Here is a 22,877-nt window from a genome sequence, read left to right as displayed (position 1 = left end):
TCGAGAAAACTGTTAAGTATTAAATATTGCCCATGTGAACACTGGTAAGGTAACTTTTTAAATCAGAAGCAGGTTTGATATATTTATTCAGAGGGTGATTCAACTACAGAATGAAGCATTTTGGGCACTACAAAACCCAATGTTTTAAACTCTTTTTTCCTTGCCAGTCTGTTTATTACAATTTTATCATCCTGAAGAGATTCTCTTATCCGAAGTTTTTCAAGCATTTAGGTATTTTGCATGATGTCTGATGTGATCAGTAATGAAGGTTGCAATAAAGTAGTAGCTATGATCATAACCCTAGAAGACAAAATAGAGATAAGACATTTATCTACTGTTCAGAAGAATCGATATTAGGGACATTAAATATATCTTGCATGTCACTTAATTTGCTTATAAATAATCAAACTATCACAACACGTGGAAGGTTTATAATCAAAGTAAAGCTTGTACTTCAACATTTTCACTGAAAAAAGAGTTGAAAAAAGTTTCAACTCACAAAAGCAAGGCACCACCGTCAATAAGGGAATGTTAAGATACAAAATAAGCACACATAAACAATACAGGAAGAACACGAAGAACGCCCAAATGCCCTATCACTGGGAAGTTAAACACAGCCATCATAAATCACGTTAAGAATTCGACCTCCTGCACGGTAAAAGCATATTGTATCTTTATCTGAGGAAAAAGGAATAATTCATTACACTCTGACATCCCTCAGCAATAAATCAAACTGGGTAAAAAGTCAGTAAACTTTTGAAAACTACCACGAAGCAGAGAGAAAATGTGCCAAGTAGTTGAGTTGAAACAGATTTCTATCTGGTCAAATAAAATCCTTGATAGGTAATCAATGGTAAATGGAGAGGCAATCCTTTCTCGGAGTGTCCTCCGAGTACAAAATAAGTAGCTCTCAAAGGAAAAAGAAAAGAAAAATAGGGTGGGAAGAATCAAAGAGTGTTAAAAACCAGATAATTTGGGGGACAGCCCTTACCTTGCCAAAACACAATTAAAATACAAAATAGAATAATCTGAGAAAGATGAAAGTCTAAGATCGAGCGAATGGTCTCTGATGGGAGGAAAAGGGAATTTTTCTAAGCACTTAAGAAACAAAAAAAACCTAATAAAGATATCACCTGGGTTTCAGGGAACAAGGTAAAGTCCCTAAGGTTCTGATGAATCAGTAAATGTTCTCTACCTCTTACTTGGCAGGAGTATGCAGTGCATATCTTGGGAACAGCAGTTAATAAAGAGCTCTAGTTTAAAATCACCAAAGTAACTTAAAAGCAATCTGTCTTCTATTTTCAGTGCCCAAACTGTGGAAGTGAATCTGACATGAATGTTGTCAAAATTAAGGCTGAGCCTTGGAACTATTTGGTTTCACGTCTCTCGACGATCAGACCAGTCCCAGTTAAATTAGTTAAGTTTAGAGCTGAAGGACAGTTTCTTACATAAAGAAAGTTAAAGAAAAGCATTTTCCACCACGGAATTCTTGAGTTGTTAAGAGGCTAAATATGCCCATGATTTTCAGGTCACAAAACCTGTGAAATATAGTACCAAGTACCTGCCATTTTTCACAGATGATAAGATGGATCTGACTGAAAGCAGGTGTAGATGCCTCGAAACACTTGTTAACAAAAATCCTAACGCGACTGACTATACTGTATTTTCATGTTTAGTCGCACATATGTTCAGTTGTGTTGCAGTTTCAGGCACATAGTGGGTAGCCACTATTATTATTGTTTTTATTATTATTATTATTTTATTAGAGAAGTCCCAGAGTAAACCAAAGTGACAATTTTGAGCTCTCAGGGGTGTATTGCAAGACAACAGTGTATTTCACCTAAAATACAAAGCAAATGTCCTTCCATAATGATATTTAACTGAAGGTCTACCTTCATGAGAAAACAGAAAATGCCTATCATGAGGAACCAAGAAAGATTTTTTAAAATATCAACATAAAGGTAAGAGAATACATTTGAATTACTGCCATTCTGGTAGATACAAGACGTTTATATAATTAGAGCTGACTGTGTCATTCTTGATTAGTTTCAAGTTCTGCTGGTCAATATTATTACATGGGGGTAGTAGCTCCCTTCATCAAATTCTTTGAATTGGCTTGTATGTTAAGCAGCTTGTGTAACTACGTTCATTTAGTGACACTTGAAAGGGCCTTCCTTTCCTCTTCTACCTCACCTTGAAATGGAAAAATCCTTGGTAGCAAAACTCTCTTAGAGTATAAAAATAAACGAACTCATTCTTTTATTCTTTGCTCAGTTCTCAAAAGAAGCAGCAGTGCTTCAGCGGCTGTGATGAACATTTATTCTAACAGGCAGTATTTTCCTACATATTTTCCAGACCCAATTAGCAAAGCTCAGGTATGAATTCCCGAGTTATGAAGTCTCTTCAGAGTACAAAGAAGGAGATGGCTGAAAGCTGCTCATTTGTTTATTCAATAAGCACTTCCTGAGGGTTTACGTGCCAGGTAATTGTGCTAAGCATGGGGATACAGATGCGTGAGAGAGCCCTGCACTTCCAGAATTCTGTGCCATGTTTACACTCTTCTCTAACAGGCAGGCACAGAGGCCAAAACAACCTCTGAATCTTCAAAAAGGGCCTGAGACTTGAGAAGGTACTATAGCCTTGCTTCAGTGTTGGTTTCTGGAAGTTTCCATTAGGTCTGAAACTGAAAATGTTTCTTCACTGTATCACTTCAAGAACTGATAAGAAGACATACTAGGCCTTTCCTCTTCAGACTAAGACTTGATCTGTGCATATGGCTATCAGAATTCTGCTACCTTGTGCATTTTCAATTTAGATTCACTGAAGTGAAAAGAAAAAAAGAAAAAACTATGAAGTTTAATAAAAACCAAATTAATATCCCTATGGACTACGTCCCCCTCAATTTCTTTTGACAGTTGATAGAAATGTAGATTGTGAGCATTTAACACCATTAAAATGGGGGAAATGAATGAAGTTGGGTAAACCATGTACATGACTGCAATAATTTTTTTTTCCTCCCTAGATCACTTATTTATATTACCCACTATTATTTTCAGCTTATTTAATCCTTCACAGCTCCCACTTCATAAAGAAATACAGATAAGCTGTACTTATAATCAAGTGCCCTCAGACCTGAGGTAATCTGAAGTCAACAGAAGTTGGCTTGAAAATCTGAAAAGTTGTTCCCTGGAGCCAGTGCCCAGGTATGTCCATTCAGTTGCTCATTCAATTACAACAAACCTAAACATAATCTGCTTCAGACTGTGTAGTTCACTTTTAACCTGTCCATGCTGGAAGGAAAGTGAACAGAAAATTGTGCCTGAGCTAAAAACTGTGACTGATGATTTCAATACTTTCTCACTTTTTTTGTTTTAAAGAATTGAATGCTTTGTACTGACTCTTCATTAAGTACAGACAACTACGTTTTTCAGTTGCTTGGGATTTAGTCATTTTAGAAATAAGTTGATTTATTTTCTCCCCCCAAGAATTTCATCAGTGTTCTAACTCTGTTGTTTTTATAACAAACTCTAGAGATTTTTCAGTCTTTGTTGGCAGGCTGAAACTTGGTTGTTGGTGGTAACAATGAAATTTCCTGGCACAGACACAAGGGAAGCAGAAGAGGCAACACCACCACTAGAGCCAAGAAGTTAACGTCATTTGGAAAAAACATGCTTTGTTACATCACTTAGAGCAATAGTTAATACAGTTAAACGTACTATTATGTTTATAATCAAATCTCTCAAGGTTGATTATTGATCTAAAACACGTAATTCTGATGATAAGTGTTCAAATTAATCTAAAAAAAATCTATTTCTATATGATGGATACCCACAAACAAGGTATACATAATGTATTGGTTTTGGACATATTTTCCCACATGATATATGTACTGTTTACATGTTAAAAATATCAAGGAGATTAAAAGGACATCAGGGAGATTGCTAAGATCTGCTGCGTGAGTTAGACAAGTAGCAGGTTACGCACAACTTCCCCTATGTTAGCTCTAATTCCATCCCTTGGCTCTTCAGGAGTACTGCTTTGCCTTGCTTTGGAATGGTTAGACAGATGAAAGGAGGATAGTATTTGCAATCAGACGACCTTGCTTCCAGGCCTGGTTCCGCCATAAACTAGCTGTGTGGCCTTAGATAAGCAGGTTACTTTTCTGAGCTTGTCTCCTCATCTGTAAAACAGATGGCCAGGAGTCATGCATGAAAACCCAGAGCAAATGTCATACTTAATGGTAAAATACTGAAAGCTTTTCCTCTAAGATCAGGAATAAGACAGGATGCCCACTTTTATCACTTCTATTCAACATAGTACTGGCAGTTCTAGCCAGAGCAATTTGCAAGAAAAAGAAATAAAGGCATCCAAATTGGAAAGGAACAGGTAAAATTATGTCTGTCCATAAATAATATGATCTTGTATGTAGAAAACCCTGAACTGTTAGAGCTAATAATTCAGCGAAAGTAGCAGGATAAAAAGTCAAACACAAAAATCAGTTGCATTTCTATATTCTAAAAATGAACAATCTGAAAAGAAAATTATGAAAACAACTCCATTTACAACAGCATCAGAAAGAATACAATACTTAGGAATTAACCAAGAAGATGAGCTACTTGTACAGTGAATAAGTCACTGCTGAAAGAAATTAAAGAAGACACAATAAATGGAAACACATCCCATGTTCATGGTCTGTTAAGGTGTCAAGACTACCCAAAGCAATGCATAGATTCAATGCAATCCCTATCAAAATTCCAAAGGCAATTTTTGCAGCAACAGGAAAAACCATCCTAAAATTCAAGTGGAATCTCAAGGGAGCCCAAATAGCCAAAACAATCTTGGAAAAAGAAGAAAAAAACCTGAGAACTCATGCTTCTAGATTTCAAAATTTTCTACAAAGCTACAGTAATCAAAAAGTGTGGTAACTGGTATAAAGACAGACATATAGACCAATGGAATAGAATAGAGAGCCCATACATAAACCCTGGAATATATGGTCAAATGATTTTTGACAAGAGTGTTAAGCCATTCAATGGCGAAAGGATAGTTTTTTCAACAAATAATGCTGGAATCCACATGCAAAAAAATGAAGTTGAATCCTTACCTAACACCATATTCAAAAATTAACTCAAACTGGATTAAAGACTAAATGTAGGTCCTAAAGCTATAAAACTAACTATAAAACTCTTAGAAGAAAACATAGAAAAAAAGCTTCATGACAATGGACTTGGCAGTGGTTTCTTGGATATGACACCAAAGGGACATGCAACAAAATAAAACATAGTGAAGTTGGACTTCGTGAACATTAAAATATTTTGTGCATCAAAATACTACATCAACAGAGTAAAAAGGTAACCCACAGAATGGGAGAAAAATATCTGCAAATCATTTATCTGATAAGGGATTAGCATCCAGAATACACAAAGAACTCAAAAAACTCAATACAAATAGCATTCAATACAAAAAGCAACCCAATGAAAAAATGGGCAAAGGACTGGAATAGACGTTTCTCAAAAGATATACAAATGGCCAATAAGCATGGAAAGATGCTCAACATCAGTAATCATTAGGGAAATTTAAATCAAAACCACATTACCACCTCACAGCCACCGGTATGGCTACTATCCAGGAAAAAAAAAAAAAGAAAGAAAGAAAGAAAGAAGAGAAAAGACGTGTTGGGGAGGAGGTGCAGAAACTGGAACCCTTGTGCACTGCTGGTGGGACTGCAAAGTGGTGCAGCTGCTCTGGAGAACAGTAGGGAGGTCCCTCATATAACCAAGAATAGAACTACCATATGATCCAGCAATCCCACTTCTGGGTATATAACTGAAAGAACTAAAAGCAGAATCCTGAGAGATATTTGTACACCCATGTTTATAGCAGCATTATTCATAACAGCTAAGACTTGGAAGCAACTTAAGTGGTCCACTGACAGACGAACGGATAAGCAAAATTTGGTATATGCATACAATGAAGAGCCTTAAAAAGGAAGGAAATTCTGGCACATGATACACGGATGAACCTTAAGAGGACTGTGCTAAGTGAAATAAGCTAGTCACAAAAAGACAAATACTGTATGATTCCACTTATATGAGATCCTCAGAGTAGTAAGAGAGACAGAAAGTAACATGGTGGTTGCCAAGGGCTGGGGGCAGGGAGAAATGGGGAGTTGGTATTTAATGGGAACAGAGTTTCAATTTTACAAGATGAAAAGAATCGTGGAGATGAATGGTGGTGATAGCTGTATGACATTATGAATGTATTTAATACCACTGAAGTGTTCACTTAAAAATAGTTAAGGTGGTAAATTTTATGTGATATTGTGGTATTTTACCACAACAACAAAAAAAGTTGAAAAAAACCCAAGAAAACCCAAACAGGTGGATAGGCTAGGAATGGTCTCTCATCTGGTCATATAAGGCTAAAATGAACTAATGCTGTGAAAACATTTTTGTAAACTGAAATATACCACATTACACATTGATCTAGATTTATTTGAACACTTATCATTATATGTTTTAGATCAATGTGCCTGACATATTACCCTTAAACAGGAATTAAAATGTTTTAAAAAATCACAACCATGTATAATTTTCAGTATTCACTTTTCATCCTGAAATAAAAATTTTGTTTTTATTATGTTCTGAAGCTTATGAATACATAATTTTAAAAAATAAAGGTAGAATTTCTTTAATTATAGCTGTATTAGCATAGTTATGTGAGTAGTGAATAGTCAAAAGTATTTTAGTCAAGGAAAGTTTGCAAACCAATTGAAATTCAGTAACTATTCTTAAGAACTATTAACAACTATTAACAACTAGCAAGTAGCACAACAAATAGATTAGCATCTAACTCAAACAATATAAAGTGCGTGTGTGTGTGTGCGTGTGTGTGTGTGTGTGTGTGTGTGAGAGAGAGAGAGAGAGACAAATAATACACAGCTTCTGAGGCTAAGATGTGTACATAAAGTGAAGAGTAATGAAGGTGGAAGCTTGTGCTTTTATTTTACTGCAACAATAGCCGCATGTGTCAAGAAAGATATACCCGATAATGTTGACAATTAAGTACTATTCAAGCGTTAAATTCGTGTTATTTACTGATTTTACAGTGGGACAGAAAATTGTAAATACTTTTCACTGTCAAAAGCTTTCCTATTTCTATGGAATTTGGTCTTAGATATCATTAACTTAATAGGAAGGCTTTCACTTTAAATGTCTTATTATAATTAAAAAATACCTTACTAGAGGTAGCTTTTCAAATTCTAAAATAAAATTAAGAAAGTACTATGGAATCTTTTTTTTTTATAGTTAATTTAGAACAAGCTAAGGTTTCCTAGTACTTGCCTCTTGTAATCTGAAAACAACAGGGATTTTTTCTGTACAGGCAGCTATGAAGTTATCAGGTAGTAGCTGTCCATCTGAAAGGAACTGGTCATCTTTTCCTTGATCAATTAGTATATCCAGCTGAGTACCTGGGCTGGCCTTCACAAGATGGGTAGCATCATAAGCCTATAAAAAGGGGAGAAATAATGAAAAATAAATTTGAAAGTGCCCAGAAAGATATTCTGCAGAATACCCTATACTAGAACTGAATAGAAATTTAAAGTCATTTCAGCTCTAAGGCTGATTAAATTGAAAATATGCTTTTAAGTTGGCTTGTCTGGTTTTTATTTACAGGCCTTCAGAATTCTATCCTCAATTACAGCTTCTTCCCTACTTTCAACCAGTCCTAGACCAACGGCAAGAATTCTACATCTCAAGTATTCTTCATAGTATATAGCCTTTTTTCTTCCAAACCTTTAAGGTTTAATCACCTTTCAACTCCAAGAAAACCAATTTGTTTTCTTTGTAAACCCTTTTACAAATTGACTGTTTCTTCTAACACCATTATCTTTTTCTATTTCCAAATATTATCTATTTCAAATAAATAGTCTACTTTTTGTCCCTCTTTTTGACTAATTCCAGACATAAATCTCTCTTTTGCTATCTGCTGAACGGCACCGAATGTCTACTATCTCCAGGAACTTTCAGGAAGACTAGATTTGAACAATCTGAATCATATCAACAACTCAAATTTATTATGTGAGGAGCTGCCGCTAGTTACAATTTTCTATTTTACCATCCATCTTTAAATACTGATTACTCATGTATATTCACTAATGGCAACGTTTATGCATTGATCAAGACACACAAAAACCAAAAGATTTCCCCTTCTAAAGTAGCATGCTTTTTAAGACTTGCTTTCTTTAATCTTAAAACGAGAGGGTGGAAGGACACCTATAAAGTCCAACTAGTTCTAAGTTCCATGACTTCATAATTCTGCATGGCCTCCTTATTCCAAGAGTAAATTAAATGATAGCCTAAACACTGCATAATTAAAATAGTAAAATCTCCTGCCATTTGGAGAAAAATGATACAGATTCCTTTATAGGGTACCTCTCCCCTACTTCTCCCAATCAGTTGGTCTTTTACTCAAAACTTCTATTAGACCATAAGGCCCCTGTGGACAGGAAAGGGTCATCACCTTCTTGACATAAGATCTCAAAACCCCACACAAACTCTGCACATGGTGAGGACTCAAAACACTGAGGCACAAGCACTGTCAATGCACTGTCCCCAAAGTAACTAATAGTAATAATTTTCAGCATCTTTCCAATATAATAAAAATCTAAGCCTAAGCAAAACAAAACTCTAATGACTAAAAGATTAACCTTCCAGTTTGTCAGAATTTCAATGACCAATATTAAATAAAATAGGGGTCCATGTGTAAATGACTTTGAATAAACAGCAGTAAGACAAAAAAGTTTTTTTTCCCACTCGATGATTTTCTACTTGCTAACATGCACATGATGATGAATTCACCTGCAAAATATTCAAACTCTTGGTGGATTTTTCAAATAGCCCATTTCTGCACAAGAGCAAATCAGTCTCAGGAAAAAAAGGGCCATTTTTACCATTTTTATTTTCATTTAGAAGCATCTGCTCCTATGCTTGAAAAAGCAATCTTACTGTTGGAAATATTCTCATAAATGTATATTACATACACAATATCTATTTTTAAAAGCTTTTAAGTCTAGAATTTAAAATCCAAATCTGAGAGATGCTAGACTTTGAAACAGATACACAAAATAAAAAGCCAGGCCTCGTAGCTCTTATCATACAATTAAGCACACAGTTAATATGAGGTATGTCTAAATTTAGTAATATGGGGTATTTTTTATAATGTTAATTTAGAAAATAAACATATAAATTAATCATTAGCAGAAAAAAAATGTAGCCACAGAATATCTGCCATAATTCAATGCAATTGAAATATTGTTCTCTGTTATTGTTGTTATTGTTATATGTATACACTTTAATTATTTTTTGCTCTGAATCCTTAACTTGAGTAAGTTAAGAATATAACGTCTGCAGTGTGTAGCTTTTTAACAAATTTGAAAACTTAAGAATGAGTATGAAGACCGCCATCCAGCACCTACCTCCCATTTACTTTGATCTGTTCCCAAATATCCACTAAAGGCTTTTTTGCCCCAAGGACAGAGCACTGGGTTGCAAATTGGAGCAAATGCTGACACAGACTTCAGAAACAAACAAACAAACAAATTAAAAACAAGTTTTGTTTTGCTAAATTGAATATGAACAGGTATTTACAACTTGCTTAAAAACTCTGACTTGCCATGAAAATCCCTGTGAACAATTTTCCTTTTGCTATATTATGGGCTTAGATTATATGCCTCTCCAAGATACCACATCCTTTGTGTGTTCTGTTAAAAGAGCTACATTTTCATTAAATAAGGCACAAATGAAAGTTTATGTTCAGCGTTTCTACTCATTTTTTCCACTTAAAACAGTGGAAAATCAAAGTCAACTTTACAAGAATATTCCCGGTAAAAGTAAATGATAACATACTGTCACAAAAACATTAATCAATAATAACTTTTAGGGAAAAAAAGCCTAGAAAACTACAGTTTGAATAGAAGCAATGAAAACTGCTTTATAATACCTCTAATAGACCAATGAGAAGCCACTGGGATAAAATTCCTATACTTCTGATTCTGTAGCATGTATTGTGTGGTCAAATTTAATGCTCTATCCCCACAAACCCCTTGAAATTCCGAAGACTAGAAAAGTTTAGTCCCAATACTAAAACAACAGTATCTTAATTTCAATCTTTGAAAGTTCCTAATATTATACTATTCAAGAGAAATATCTGTCACTAGAAGCTTAGGTAATCTTACTTTGTATTTTCCAGGATTCTTCAAAGCACAAATCAGAGCTCCATGGCCTCCCATGGAGTGGCCAAAAATAGACATCCTTTGGGGATCCACTGGAAAATTGGTATTTATGAGTTGTGGAAGCTAGAGAGAATTTAATAGTGGGACAAGAGATGTGACAGAAGTAAGTTTAGACTTTTTCAAAGTCATCTAAAATTATCAGTACTTCAAATTCACAGTCTTAAAATGGTTTACACTAGTAAAGATTAAAAAAAAAGTCAGATAGACAATGATGATTAATATATCACTGGAGAATATACGTTACATCTTCCTTAGAAAGTGACTTTAAGAAGATAATGCAGAAAGAAACTTTAAAATGTTGCAAACTTTTGATCTAGTAATTTCACTTCCTGGAATCTCTTCTAAGGGAAAAGTCCTTATGGGTAAAAAATTATAAACAAAGATAATCAATGCAGTAATACGTATTATGATAAAAAAAAATGTAAATATATAAATAGCCTCCATTAGAAAAAAGTAAATCACAGCATATGACAGAATATTATACAATTATTAAAATTATGTTACAAACAGATCAGAATATTAGAAAATATTTATACAACTAAAAAAAGAACAAGATAAAAATGTTTTACTACTATATGAAAACTAGTCATAAAAAAAGTCTAGAATATACGAAAATATAGTTGTTGTTTGGGGTGACAGAATTATGGGTGATTAAAATTTTATATTATCGTTTCTGAGTTTCTATGATGTGCACATTAACAATTAAAATAGAAAAATGCATAAACTGCACACAAATATTATTAAAGAAGCAATGCTTTACCACTTATCCTTTTTGATTTTAATCACTATGAAATATGTCTGGATGAACCAGCTTCCAGAAAATACAGTTTTTTCATATACTATTTTCTTTGTATAATCTGGGTAGTGTATACAGGTATCAATAATTATAAAACTCTTTAAAACTGTACTTAGTGTTCATTTAAATTGCAGAAAATAGGACTATAATACTTGTAAACTTGGGAATTTTTACCAAGATAATTAATAAATATGTACCAAATAGATTCAACAATACCATACCCTAGTTTAAAATTCTCGGGACTGGAAGGACCTTGTGTCCAAAATCAAACTTTTGGCAGTCATCAATTAATAATTACACTGTAAATTAAATTACCTCCTCCGTTACATACGAGTACATTCTGTAGTTAGTTTTCCAAGGATCTTCAGTAGCATCCACATAAAATCCAGCACCAGTGCCAAAGTCCCAGGTCTCATCTTCTCCTGTAATATTGCAGCCACCTATTAAGGAAAAATCTTGTGGTTTCATCTACTCTGTATTAAGGGCCCATGTTTAATAACACACTTTAAAATGAACCTGAAATTTCACTTGCATTAGAGCTGTTCACCAAGTATTGTGGGCTCTCTGCATTTTGGGGCACATACTTCCTTGCACCCTTGAGTGCGGTCATGTGACTAGTTCTAGCCAATGAGGCAAGAGAGGGAATGGCCCTCCAGGCTCGGGTATTCACTGGCTTTCTTCACTGATGAAGCTCCCTCCTATGTATTCTGAACATATCTTTCCTCACTCTGTTTTACCTGTCAAAGGGCTTATACTCTCTTTTTATCTTTCAGAAATGCGTTAAGATTCCTTCTCCGATGCCCCTCCTCATTACCAACACTTCTTTACTTCTCTGTACCACTGTGATCTTAGAAGGGAAGGGGAACAAATGCTTGTGCTCAATTCACTATTTTGAACTGAAGATGTCTCCTTATGTACTTTGGAATCATTCCATCACGTTTCCCCTATTTACCCATACCCAGTGGGATTTTCTTATATTCTATTTTAACTAATTACGTTTTATTTTATATCCTTGCATACAGTTAAAAAGCCAACCACTGGGATTCTGAATAAAATTATAGTGATGCGTAATTTGATGGAAATGACCTCTTCATGATAGTCAGTCTACCCATCCAGGAACGTGACATTCTTCCACTTACAACAGCTAGGAAATTTTATGTTTTTTAAAAAAATAAATCTTCATACTTTAAAAGTTTATTCCAAGGCATTTTATATTTTTCATGCTCTTCTGAATTAACATTTTATTACATTTCCTGTGACACGTCTTACTTTTACATAATAGGGATCGTGAAAGGAAAGGCATTACTTCCAAGGCCAGCCATTCAACTTCCAGATAGTTTTAGCTACCATTTAAATTCCATTTCCTGACTCTTCTAGGGTCCCAAAACAAGTTTCAACTATCTGATAGATTGAATTCTCAAATATTTGATATTCTCATTTCTCTAATATAAACATTATAATCATTTATATTAAAACTAATACTTGTTTAACTGTACGACTATTTGATGACTAACAGAAATGAGAAAAGATAATTACCACGTGACAAGGCAGTTTACCCAAGGAATAAAAAAAAATTATTTCCTATGCATTGTAGGTTATTTTGGCACTAGTGCCAATATGATACATTACTAATTGAGTTGCTCAGTCTCTGTTTTATAGTGCCTTAGTGTCTTAATCTGTAAAATGGGAATAGCAAAACTGTCCCCTCTCATAAGAGTGACGTTATGAGCAAAATTCAGTGAGGAAAGTGTACAGCATGGTATTTTAGAGTCATGATGTTGCTTGAAAGATTAATAAATAGCAAAAATATGAAATGAATTGTGCATTATTATAACTTAAGTCGTAAGGATTTATATTTTTACAAAGGACCTCTGGAACAAGAACACTTACGAGGGCTGGTATCTGGAGCAATGACGACAAGGCCATGTTCCGAGGCAGCTTGATGATAACCAGATTTTGATATAAAATTTTGTTCTGTGCAAGTTAAACCTAAAGATAAAAAACATTGTTATCTCATGATACGCTGTGAACTGTGAACGGTTTATAAGTGTTAATCTCCTTATAACACAGGAAAACAAGCTCACTTATTAAAAAGCTTTTGTTTGTTTTAAGAAATAATGCTGAAAAAGACACTAAAGTTTCCCTTCTCATAAAATACGTAACAGTATTAATCCAAGAACTGTCTTAGGTTAAATGCTCCCATAGCTGTCCTTTGAAAGTCACTCACTAAAATTTCAGTTACTGAAATCCTTTGGACCAGGTGTGTTTGGGAATTTAGAATTATTCAAACTGTAGAATGGCAATATGGTGCATAAAACAAATGTTATTACAACACTAATGGTGTGTTATTCTTTTAACAAGAGATATGACTGCAGTAGCTCTCACCAGAAACACAAGGTAAAAAGAACAGGAGAAAAGAATGAATACAGCTTTGGACCATGAATCAGAAAACTTGTTCACTCTTTTATGTGATCCTGGGTAATATATAATTTCCGTGGTACTATAGAATAGTTTCCTATTCTACAGGTTACATGATTTCTAAGAGCATCTTTAGCTACAGAATACTGTATTTCTAAAACAAACATGTAATTTGTTGTTGCTTTTGGCAATACCCTGGTCTTCTAGCAAAACTGGTTTGCTTTTTCCAATCAAAGAAATTAGTTGTTGAGTTAAAACTAAATAGGCACATCAGAAAGTCTACAAACAATAAATGCTGGAGAGGTGTGGAGAAAAGGGAACCCTCTTGCACTGTTGGTGGGAATGTAAATTGATACAGCCACTATGGCACAGTATGGAGGTTCCTCAAAAAACTAAAAATAGAACTACCATAAGACCCAGCAATCCCACTACTGGGCATATACCCAGAGAAAACCATAATACATAAAGAGTCATTTACCACAATGTTCATTGCAGCACTATTTACAATAGCCAGGACATGGAAGCAACCTAAGTGTCCATCGACAGATGAATGGATAAAGAAGATGTGGCACATATACACAATGGAATATTACTCAGCCATAAAAAGAAACGAAATTGAGTTATTTGTAGTGAGGTGCATGGACCTAAAGTCTGTCATACACAGTGAAGTAAGTCAGAAAGAGAAAAACAAATACCGTACGCTAACACATATATATGGAATCTAAAAGAAAAAAAAAAGAATGGTTCTGAAGAACCTAGGGGCAGGACAGGAATAAAGACGCAGACATAGAGAGTGGACCTGAGGACACGGGGAGGGGGAAGGGTAAACTGGGACGAAGTGAGAGAGTGGCATGGACATATATACACTACCAAATGTAAATAGATAGCTAGTGGGAAGCAGCCGCATAGCACAGGGAGATCAGCTCAGTGCTTTGTGACCACCTAGAGGGGTGTGATGGGGAGGGTGGGAGTGAGATGCAAGAGGGAGGGGATATATGTATACATATAGCTGATTCACTTTGTGATACAGCAGAAACTAATACACCATTGTAAAGCAATTATACTCCAATAAAGATGTTAAAAAGAAAACCTAGGTAGGCACTTAACTTTTACCTTTTAAAATGAAATATTATTCTCATTTTTAAAGACTGATATTTGGGGCATATCTTTGAGGAAACATACATAAGGGAAGATTTAAATCAAAGTTATAAGAAGCAATTTTAAAGAAACAAAAATAGAATGCTATGACATAATTTGGTTTCTATGAGTCTCTTATGTCTGCTTCTAAAGATGAAGTGCCAACATCTTGTGAAAGAAAAGTTAGCACAGAGGTTCAAAATTACTCTCTCACAATCCAGTCAAGAATCTTTAACACTCACCTCTGATTAAGAAGCATTAGTGTTCTTTTGTGATGTTCCAGATTATAGCCAGAGAAGGTGAGTCCAATTAAAATATTTCAGAGAACACTGTAAGAAGTTACTTGGCTATGGTTTCTAATTAGCATATCACAGGTGTCCTGGTTTTACCTAATACTGTTCTATTTGAGTGGTAAAGTCTCTAAGAAACGCTTGAGTAGGTACAAAGTAAATAACTTTTCTAAGCTCTTGTCACTGAGTCTAGAACTTTATATTCTCTGCTGAATTACTTGGTCTAATTGAAAAAGAAGTATAATAAATGTAATTCAGTAGGTCTCAAATTATTCTCAGGATAAAGTAAGAGTAGACTATGACAGGCTCCTAAAGTCTTTTAGAAATGGTTCAGAAAGCACACCAATAAGTAAAGATTAAAGAATAAGATAAGCTAGTTAAAAAGAAAAAGAAACTCCTTTATAAAACTCAAATGCATAACACTTACCAGACAGCCAATATAGTGCAGGGCATTTTCCAGTTTCTGCCTTTGGTGGTAAATAGATAGCAAATTTCATTTTGCATTTCAGTTCAACACTGTAATTTTAACAGTCATACATACAAAAAAAATCAGTTGCCCTCCATCAGTCAAGACAGAAACATAAAATAAGTGATTTAATGTCCAAAATAAGTGATGCCACCAACATTTAAGGAATATACCATAGCCCTTAAAGAAAGAATGAGGCCAATTTAGCATACTGATCTATTGATATTAACCAAACTGAGCCTATGCTGCGTGCATGGTACAGTCATTTTGAGCAGGCTGAATTAAAAGAATAAATGTAACATCCTCAATGTAGCACTAAAATTATTAAAAGAAAAATTGTTTCTAAAGAGATATATGAAATAACAAATCAGCTTTTATAAAAAATGAATTCTAAAGCTCTTAAACTACATGTTTGTTCATGGGCACTGAAATGCTGAATCACATCCTTAATTTGCTTTTTATCACTAAGAGTTTATTACCATCACCAATATCAAAACTAGATAAGATAAAGCTGATAAAAATCACAGGTATTTTCTACAGGTAAACAGTAATTCATGCAACAGTGATCTTTCATGGGCTTATTTAAAGAATCAAATAGACAGAAGCAGAATTAGAGATATCTGAAATTGCATCTTCTTAGTAGTTACCTCTCATGTTCAAAAACTTTCTGCAATCCCCCAAAGCACTTGTTGCTGGAAATCTGTTTCAATGCCATCCTTTTCCTATTATTGAAGATTAATCTCATTAATTTCTAGAGAATCAGTTCCTAAAAAATTTGAAACAAAACTAACTGTTTTGGCGATAAATTATCTAAACATGCAACTGTCTGCCACCCTGAATTTTTTTTCACATGCTCATTTCCTCTCATAAATAATATTATGAAACTGACTAATTTTGATACATACACTTACACTTGGTACTCACTTTAGGAAACTTTAGTACTTTGGAATGTCATTACTAATTTATTAACAAGCTTTTTTGTCTGTATGACTGTGGACTGCCCCCAATTCTTTTTATTTTTATTTATTTTTTTGGCTGTGTGTGTGGCATGTGGGATCTTAGCTCCCCGATGACGGATCAAACCCATGCCCCCCTGCAATGGATGCGCAGAGTCCTAACCACTGGACTGCCAGGTAAGTTCCTTTCCTTTTTACTTTTTTCCAAATTCTTTTCAGAAAGAGGCAGAATATAAATAAGTTATTAACTTTAGCTTAGAAGATTAAAAATTGTTAATAGTTTACCAGTTAACTGTAACAAAGGAGGCAATGGTAAGACATTATGGTTGATATTAAAATGGGAGGAAAATGGTATAACAATAATGATTTTGAAAATAATAACAGGTAACATTTACTGAACACAGTGTCACAGGCACTTTCCTACATGTTGAATGAGATCAAATTACTCATCCTAGGAGAGTGTTTCAGAGAAAGTGATATACAGTTTTCAGATCAACATTTCTCCTTTTAAAACAAACCAGCAAGTAAAACAAAACCCTGTCCTGAGTGAATTAAAAGTACAGCTTGTCATGGGGAAATTTTGAAGTTTAGTAATTCTTTTCTCTCCAACACATCTTTAAAGTTTTCATAAATAATTTTAAATGTTAAAATACCACACATTATTAATTTTTAATAATAAATACCAAAAAAACTGGAACACCATCTTTATGGTAAATACCTGTCGAGCAAAGAGAAACCAGACTGATTCTGAGTTGTATCTCCCGAGGAAGGATTCCCTCCCCCTCCTTATTACAAATCACTAAATCATACACACTAAATAAAAAATCCTCAGATACCAGGAACAGGTATTACCTCTCTGGTGGTCTTCTCAGTGAAATGTTCTATTGTACGCTGATCAGTTGTGGTGTTAAGGTTACTCTAAAAAGATACGTAGCAATAATCTTAGAAAGCTTATTTTGGAAACGTCTTTGCGAAATTCTAAATAAGATTAGTTTCAATCCTACGTTTAAGTAATCTCCTCAATAAATCCAAATACTGAGCTTTGCATTGGAAACCTGGGATGTGAACCAGAAAGTCTGACATCAGAGCCCCTACTCTCCTGCTATGCTTTCCTGCCTCCTGAGAGGGTTTTTAAATACTCATAAAACATTTTTTTCAGAAAAGATTGACTAATTTTATAGCATTAGGGTATTACAATTATACACAGAGGTAGAATTACCTTCTATTCACAGGTTTATGCTTTTAACCTTTAGAAGACCAAGTTTTAAACAAACTGCCAACAAAATGTTATTAATTATTGAATATTAACTTCAGCTATTCTTGTTTATGACACTATCTTAAATAATGAATTAACAGAGACAGATGTATACTTTTAAAATATATACACATGAGACCAAGGGAAAAAATTTACATGAATTATTCTTAAAGGAAATCCTATTTTTTTAGATCTAGCAGGGACTATGTCTGCATTCCCAAACCACGGTACACTGAGCATATATCTAGTACGTGAGAGGTACCTAATAATTATTTGTTGAATTAATGAATAAATTTTTAACTTCTAACTACCAATTATGTGAAAGTTTTTAAAATTAGCTTATTCTTTACCTCTATTGTTTTTATACTTTGTTAGTCATCTATTTTGGTAATCCGTAACTAGTCTATTTCTTCTGCTCTTTGAATGTTCTTAATTCAAATTCAAAATCAAACACTTTGCATTGGGCCAGAGAAAACAAAGTTAAAATACTGTTTTTTAAATTGGTAGAATGAATTAATAAAAATAAAATCAAAGCTTTTAAAGTTTTTTTTCCCCTTAACTACCCATTTTAGGAACTATCTTCAATTGTCAATTAAGAAAGTTAGGCTCAATAAAAAATAAGACATAAGCTAAGAACTAGATATGATATACTATGATATATGAAATGATATACTAGGTGATTACATTTTTCACTAAATTTTTTCTATGTGAAAAATAGCATATTTTAAACCAAGTTACGAGAGTTTTCATTCAACTTCCAAAGTAATACATAAAAATAAAACTTTAATGTACCTGTCCAATTGCTACTTGCTTTTTTATCTGCACCAAAGGGTAGATGATCCTGAAAAAAAGATCAAATGGTGTATAAATGGGACGTACTTTTCACAACAAAGGTTATACAGACATGTATAGTATACTACACATTCTCAACAGAGACATTTTCCTCTTGTGAGGTAGATGACTACCTACTCTGGGTATGGCAGTGTCAAAAGGGCAGCTGATGGGACAGCATCATCGCTGTACCTCGGCCCATAATCTAAGTACCTTAACACCTATTTTGCCACAAGGCCTTGTGTTTGGTTAAAAACTTCTCCTGGAATAAGAGTCCTATGAAGACAGGTTTTTTTTTTTCTTTTAAATAAATAGAAAAAGTTTTAGATTGTAATTTGAAAGTACGAGATACAGTCAACTGCTGAGAGTGAAGAAAACAGGAGTGGAGACTAGAAAAGTAGAGAAAGGTAAAAAGAAGCCTAGACTCATCAGCTAAGAGTTGTAGGTCAAACGTGTAATGCGGGGAGGATAAAGAAGGGAAGAGATGAGGGCTTAAGGCCTACTGGGCTGACTGGCTAGAAAGGATGAACTGGTGAGAAAACTGACTGGGTTTATGAATGACGGTGAAGTTACTGATACACAGAAATAAACAAACAAATAAATAGAAATGTACGTAGTAGTGTGCACCAAATGACACCAAATGTGTCATTTGTCTGACACATTTCATTTCAGTTCTAGAACAGAGTTTGGGGGAGAAACGAAGTTACAGAGTAGAACAGAGTAATAAAAAACACCCTCCCCCAAGAAAAACCAAAAACAATGGCAAAAAATTTTCACAGTGCCGGTCTTCCTAGAAAGTCAATGAAATGTACACTAATACTCTTCAGAGAACAAAGTTTCCCTCAATGCATGGTACATGGAAAGCCAGTGAGGTAAAAAGTATCAGTCATCTTTATTCACAAAGCATCCATTCCACCAAAAGGCTAAACTGTCAAATCTTACTTTTCTTCCCTTTACTTATTGAAGTTATTTATCTCAAGCAATCTGTGTTCTTTGTATTTCACCCATTCTTTCCTTCTTCCCATGAGCCTCAAAAGTTTTCTATCTCTACCTGGGTTTTTGTTCTCATTCTCTCATGGACTTTGATCCATTTCTCCATCTGCAATGTGTCCCACCCCACTGGCTCTCAATGACCTACACAGGTCTTCGCAACATCACTGGATTATGAAACTGCTGACCATCACTTCTTTGTTCAAATTCTCTCCTCAGTGAAAAAACAGGATTCCATTCCCTAAGTTTCCGCTCTATTTTTGCGTTGAAACAATATAAATCTGCTTCTCTTGATTCAATCGTTCTCAGGCATTGGTGCCAGAATTTAAATTTCTTGCTGGACCCTTCTCACAGGATGTGCCACAGGCTAGTAAAACTCAATGCATCTAAAGTTAAGCTTCTGTCTCCTACCTTCAAACCAAGTGTTTCTATTCCTTTCTTTTGTTTCTCTTTTCATCTATGCCTGTCTTGCCCAACCTACATTTGAAATGTCTTAAATTTACCCTGTCTCTGAATTCCCACTGCCACCATCCTAATTACACACAAGAAATTAAATTTTCCTTCCTACTTTGTTTCCTTCTTGTGTGTCTCACTAAAATCAATCCTGCATGGAGGCCTAGGGCTTTAATCCATTTAACTTACTGCTCAATGGATCCCTATACACGACACATCTTCAGGCCTAACATGGTATACTTGGAATTACTAGTCATTTAAATTTATTTTTAATTTTAAAAATTGTGATTAAAAAACACGTAACATAAACTTTACTGTCTTAACCATTTTTAAGTGTATAGTTCAGTAGTGTTAAGCACATTGTCAATTTTAAAACATGGTTAGCTTGCCTACATTAACTAGCAGATGAAAAATGCTTGCCCACTTCCAGGATGCTGCTACAGGTGTTCAGAACTAATCCCACTCTGCTGTCAGGGCAGTAGTTGAAAACCAATAAGTCATTGAAATGGAAGATAGTGTCAATAATTATGCAATTTTTTAAAAGCTTGATGCCATTAAAACTTCAGAAAATTGAAACTATGAACTGACAAAAAGTTTGAACAGAACTCCATATATACTTTGGTCACATTATTAACTGTACTATGCATAATCGCTTTTCCTTCATAAAACTTCACATGGCTTGCCCATACATGAATTTTTAATCCACCCTGGGGAAAAACATAGCATCCATGAACTCCAAGCACCTTAACTTAGCTCTTCAATGGTCCCACAGTATTTTTCTGGCCTTGTTTTCTGTTATCTTAATTTAGTCAAACTCAATTATGTATAATTCTAGCATAGCCTGGATGTTTCTACTGGGTGCCATGGTACAATGGTTTTAGAGCAGGTTGTGGAGCCAGACCCTCCAGGTTCAAATTCTGGCTTCACCACGTACTATACACGGTAGTTCTTTGGTAGTGGTAGTGAGTTCGGGCAAACTACGTCATCTTTCCATGCCTCATTTCCCCATCTGTAAAGTAAGGATATTAATAGGATCAGTTTGATAGGGTTGTTCCCGGGACTGAGTTAATTCACGTACTTCGAACACTGCTGGCCATGAGACGCACACAAATGTTAGCTATTATTATTCCTGCAACCTCGAATGCCCTCCAAGGTCCGCGCAAATGCCATCGTCCTGACGACCCAGTCACAGACGACCTCCAGACCCCTACACAACTGACAGCGCATTTACAAATACGATCAGCCTTCCAAAGTGCTTGCAAGCGTGTGCAGAGAAGCGGGATCCCCAGGTGCCCGGCCCCCTGACCCAGGCGCCCGTGGAGGCTGCGAACGCTTTGGGGTCTGTTTCCTCCATGAGCGAGGTACCCATCCACCTGACGCAGGAACAGCTACGCAAACGTAGTGGAGTACTTGATAAACCGGCAGATGCCCTCAGAGACCGCACGCCCGAGCGCCCCGGGTTACACCGGGTTACTCTTGGAAGCTCAATGAGAAAAAGGGATTTGGGAAGAGGCCGAGCCTCGGGACAAAGTCCTCGGCTCAGCGCCCCTCCCTCGGCCTCCTGCCACGACTCGTCGCGCTCTGGGCCCGGGGCCGCGTTCTTCGCGATCGCACCCACGCGACTCGCCGCAGGCTTCAGCGTGCGTCCCGACCGGGCCCCGCCGTGTCACCGGGGCACCACGAGACCCAGACGGGCCGAGGACATCCGGGCCTCTGTCCAGATCTAGTCTTACCTCGGGCCGCGTAGGGAAGAGGAGCAGCAGCCGTAAGGGAAAGGCGGGGCCTCATCATGGCCGCCAGGGCCACCGCCTCTGCCCCGCCCCTCTGGGGTCCGCCCCCTCTAGGCCCGCCCACTCCGGGATCCTAACTCCCGAGTCCCTTCTCCTCAGCCCCGCCCTTCATCGGCCCCGCCCCCCACTGTCCCCGCCCCCTCCCTCGCCTCGCGCTTCCCCGCAGCGCTTTGTGGGCGGCTCCTCCTTTTCTTGACGCAAGTCCTACGTCAGGGAGCCGCCAGCCGCCTTGGCCCAGACTCTTAGCAGCGGGCGCAGGATAAGGCCCAGCCTTGAATGAACGTGAGCTCTGGCCCCGCTTAACTCGTGGAAAATGTTTCCACGTAGCCTTTCGAAGTTATTTAGAAACCAGGACATAATTTCAAATCTCCTCCCGCTCGCCTCCCCAGTCGTTCCAGTTCACCTACTTGGTAGCTGGAGTGAAATAGGAGCCATTTAAAAATCTCCTGTGCTGGAAACATAGTAGAAGCTTCCCCAGTGTCCTCTTTTCTCCCTTCTCTCAATGTTAGTTGAATTGAGCAATAGAGTTGTTGGTTGCTGACTTACAACAGATGCTTGCCCTTTTGCTTCTGTTGCTTGATTTAACGAAATTGTTAGTGTACTTTGCCTGTTGAGAAAATTAAACATGATTACCAAAAAAAATTTTTTAACCAACAGCTAGGTAGACATATTGTAAATGACATCTTCTGAAAGACAAGGCTGGTTTTGTGGGCATGCAACCTGTCCAGTGGAACAGGACCTCAGAAGGACCCTGAGGTCCTAGTTTCTTTCCTGTGCCGCATTATTAATAAATTCTGAAAGGGCCCACATATTTCCGTTTTGCACTGGGCCCTGCAAATGATGTGGCCGATCTTCTGAAAGGAGTGGTAGGTGAAGTGACCTCTATTGGAACCTATGTTATAAATATAGATGCCACTCAGGAGACTACCTGTCAGCATTTGTCCCCGTGGCCCAGGCCTATTTGGCCATAGTGACCTATGGACTGAACTAATCTGTGGAGCTGTGGATCGACTGGAATTCGGCTGAAGGTAGCATTTATTTAATCAAAATAATATTTTTATTCTGAGGAAGCATTGAAATGAAAATTTCATTTTACTTTCTACTATTTTTTTAATTATTAAAAAAAAATTATTTTATTTATTTTTGGCTGCGTTGGGTCTTGGTTGCTGCCTGCGGGCTTTCTCTAGTTGCGGCGATCCGG

General features: G+C 36.1%; 1 protein-coding gene across 3 annotated transcripts; it reads right to left on the bottom strand.

Moving 5' to 3' along the window:
* Positions 1–70: 70 nt before the first annotated feature.
* ESD (esterase D) lies at positions 71–21,677 on the bottom strand. 3 transcript variants are annotated; one of them, XM_007466447.1, is made up of 10 exons: positions 17,210–17,269; positions 17,041–17,075; positions 16,049–16,123; positions 15,363–15,451; positions 12,981–13,079; positions 11,406–11,530; positions 10,238–10,357; positions 9,479–9,577; positions 7,344–7,508; positions 220–300 (listed from the first exon to the last, which is right to left on the bottom strand). In XM_007466447.1, the coding sequence occupies exons 2-10, from the start codon at positions 17,058–17,060 to the stop codon at positions 220–222; spliced, it is 873 nt and encodes a 290-aa protein (XP_007466509.1). In that variant the 5' UTR covers positions 17,061–17,075; positions 17,210–17,269. The 3 variants fall into 3 exon arrangements, with proteins under 3 accessions (XP_007466507.1, XP_007466508.1, XP_007466509.1); XM_007466445.1 differs by lacking the exons at positions 17,041–17,075; positions 17,210–17,269 and adding an exon at positions 18,405–18,452 and having other exon boundaries at positions 71–300; XM_007466446.1 differs by lacking the exons at positions 17,041–17,075; positions 17,210–17,269 and adding an exon at positions 21,620–21,677 and having other exon boundaries at positions 72–300.
* Positions 21,678–22,877: the final 1,200 nt, after the last annotated feature.

Source organism: Lipotes vexillifer, unplaced genomic scaffold (genome assembly GCF_000442215.2).
Source record: "Lipotes vexillifer unplaced genomic scaffold, Lipotes_vexillifer_v1.1 scaffold384, whole genome shotgun sequence".
NCBI classification, from domain to species: Eukaryota; Metazoa; Chordata; class Mammalia; order Artiodactyla; family Lipotidae; genus Lipotes; species Lipotes vexillifer.
Note: the sequence above shows the minus strand (reverse complement) of the source record. Positions and strands in the feature narration are given on the sequence as shown.

Coding starts and splice junctions, on each gene's coding strand:
- ESD (XM_007466447.1), bottom strand. CDS start 17,060: ATGGTGTTCCAGTTTTTTTG. Junction 16,124..17,040: donor ATGGTGTTCCAGTTTTTTTG/GTATTTATTATT, acceptor CTTCAATAATAG/GAAAAGGATGGCATTGAAAC. Junction 11,531..12,980: donor TGCTCCAGATACCAGCCCTC/GTAAGTGTTCTT, acceptor TTTCCTTAATAG/GTGGCTGCAATATTACAGGA.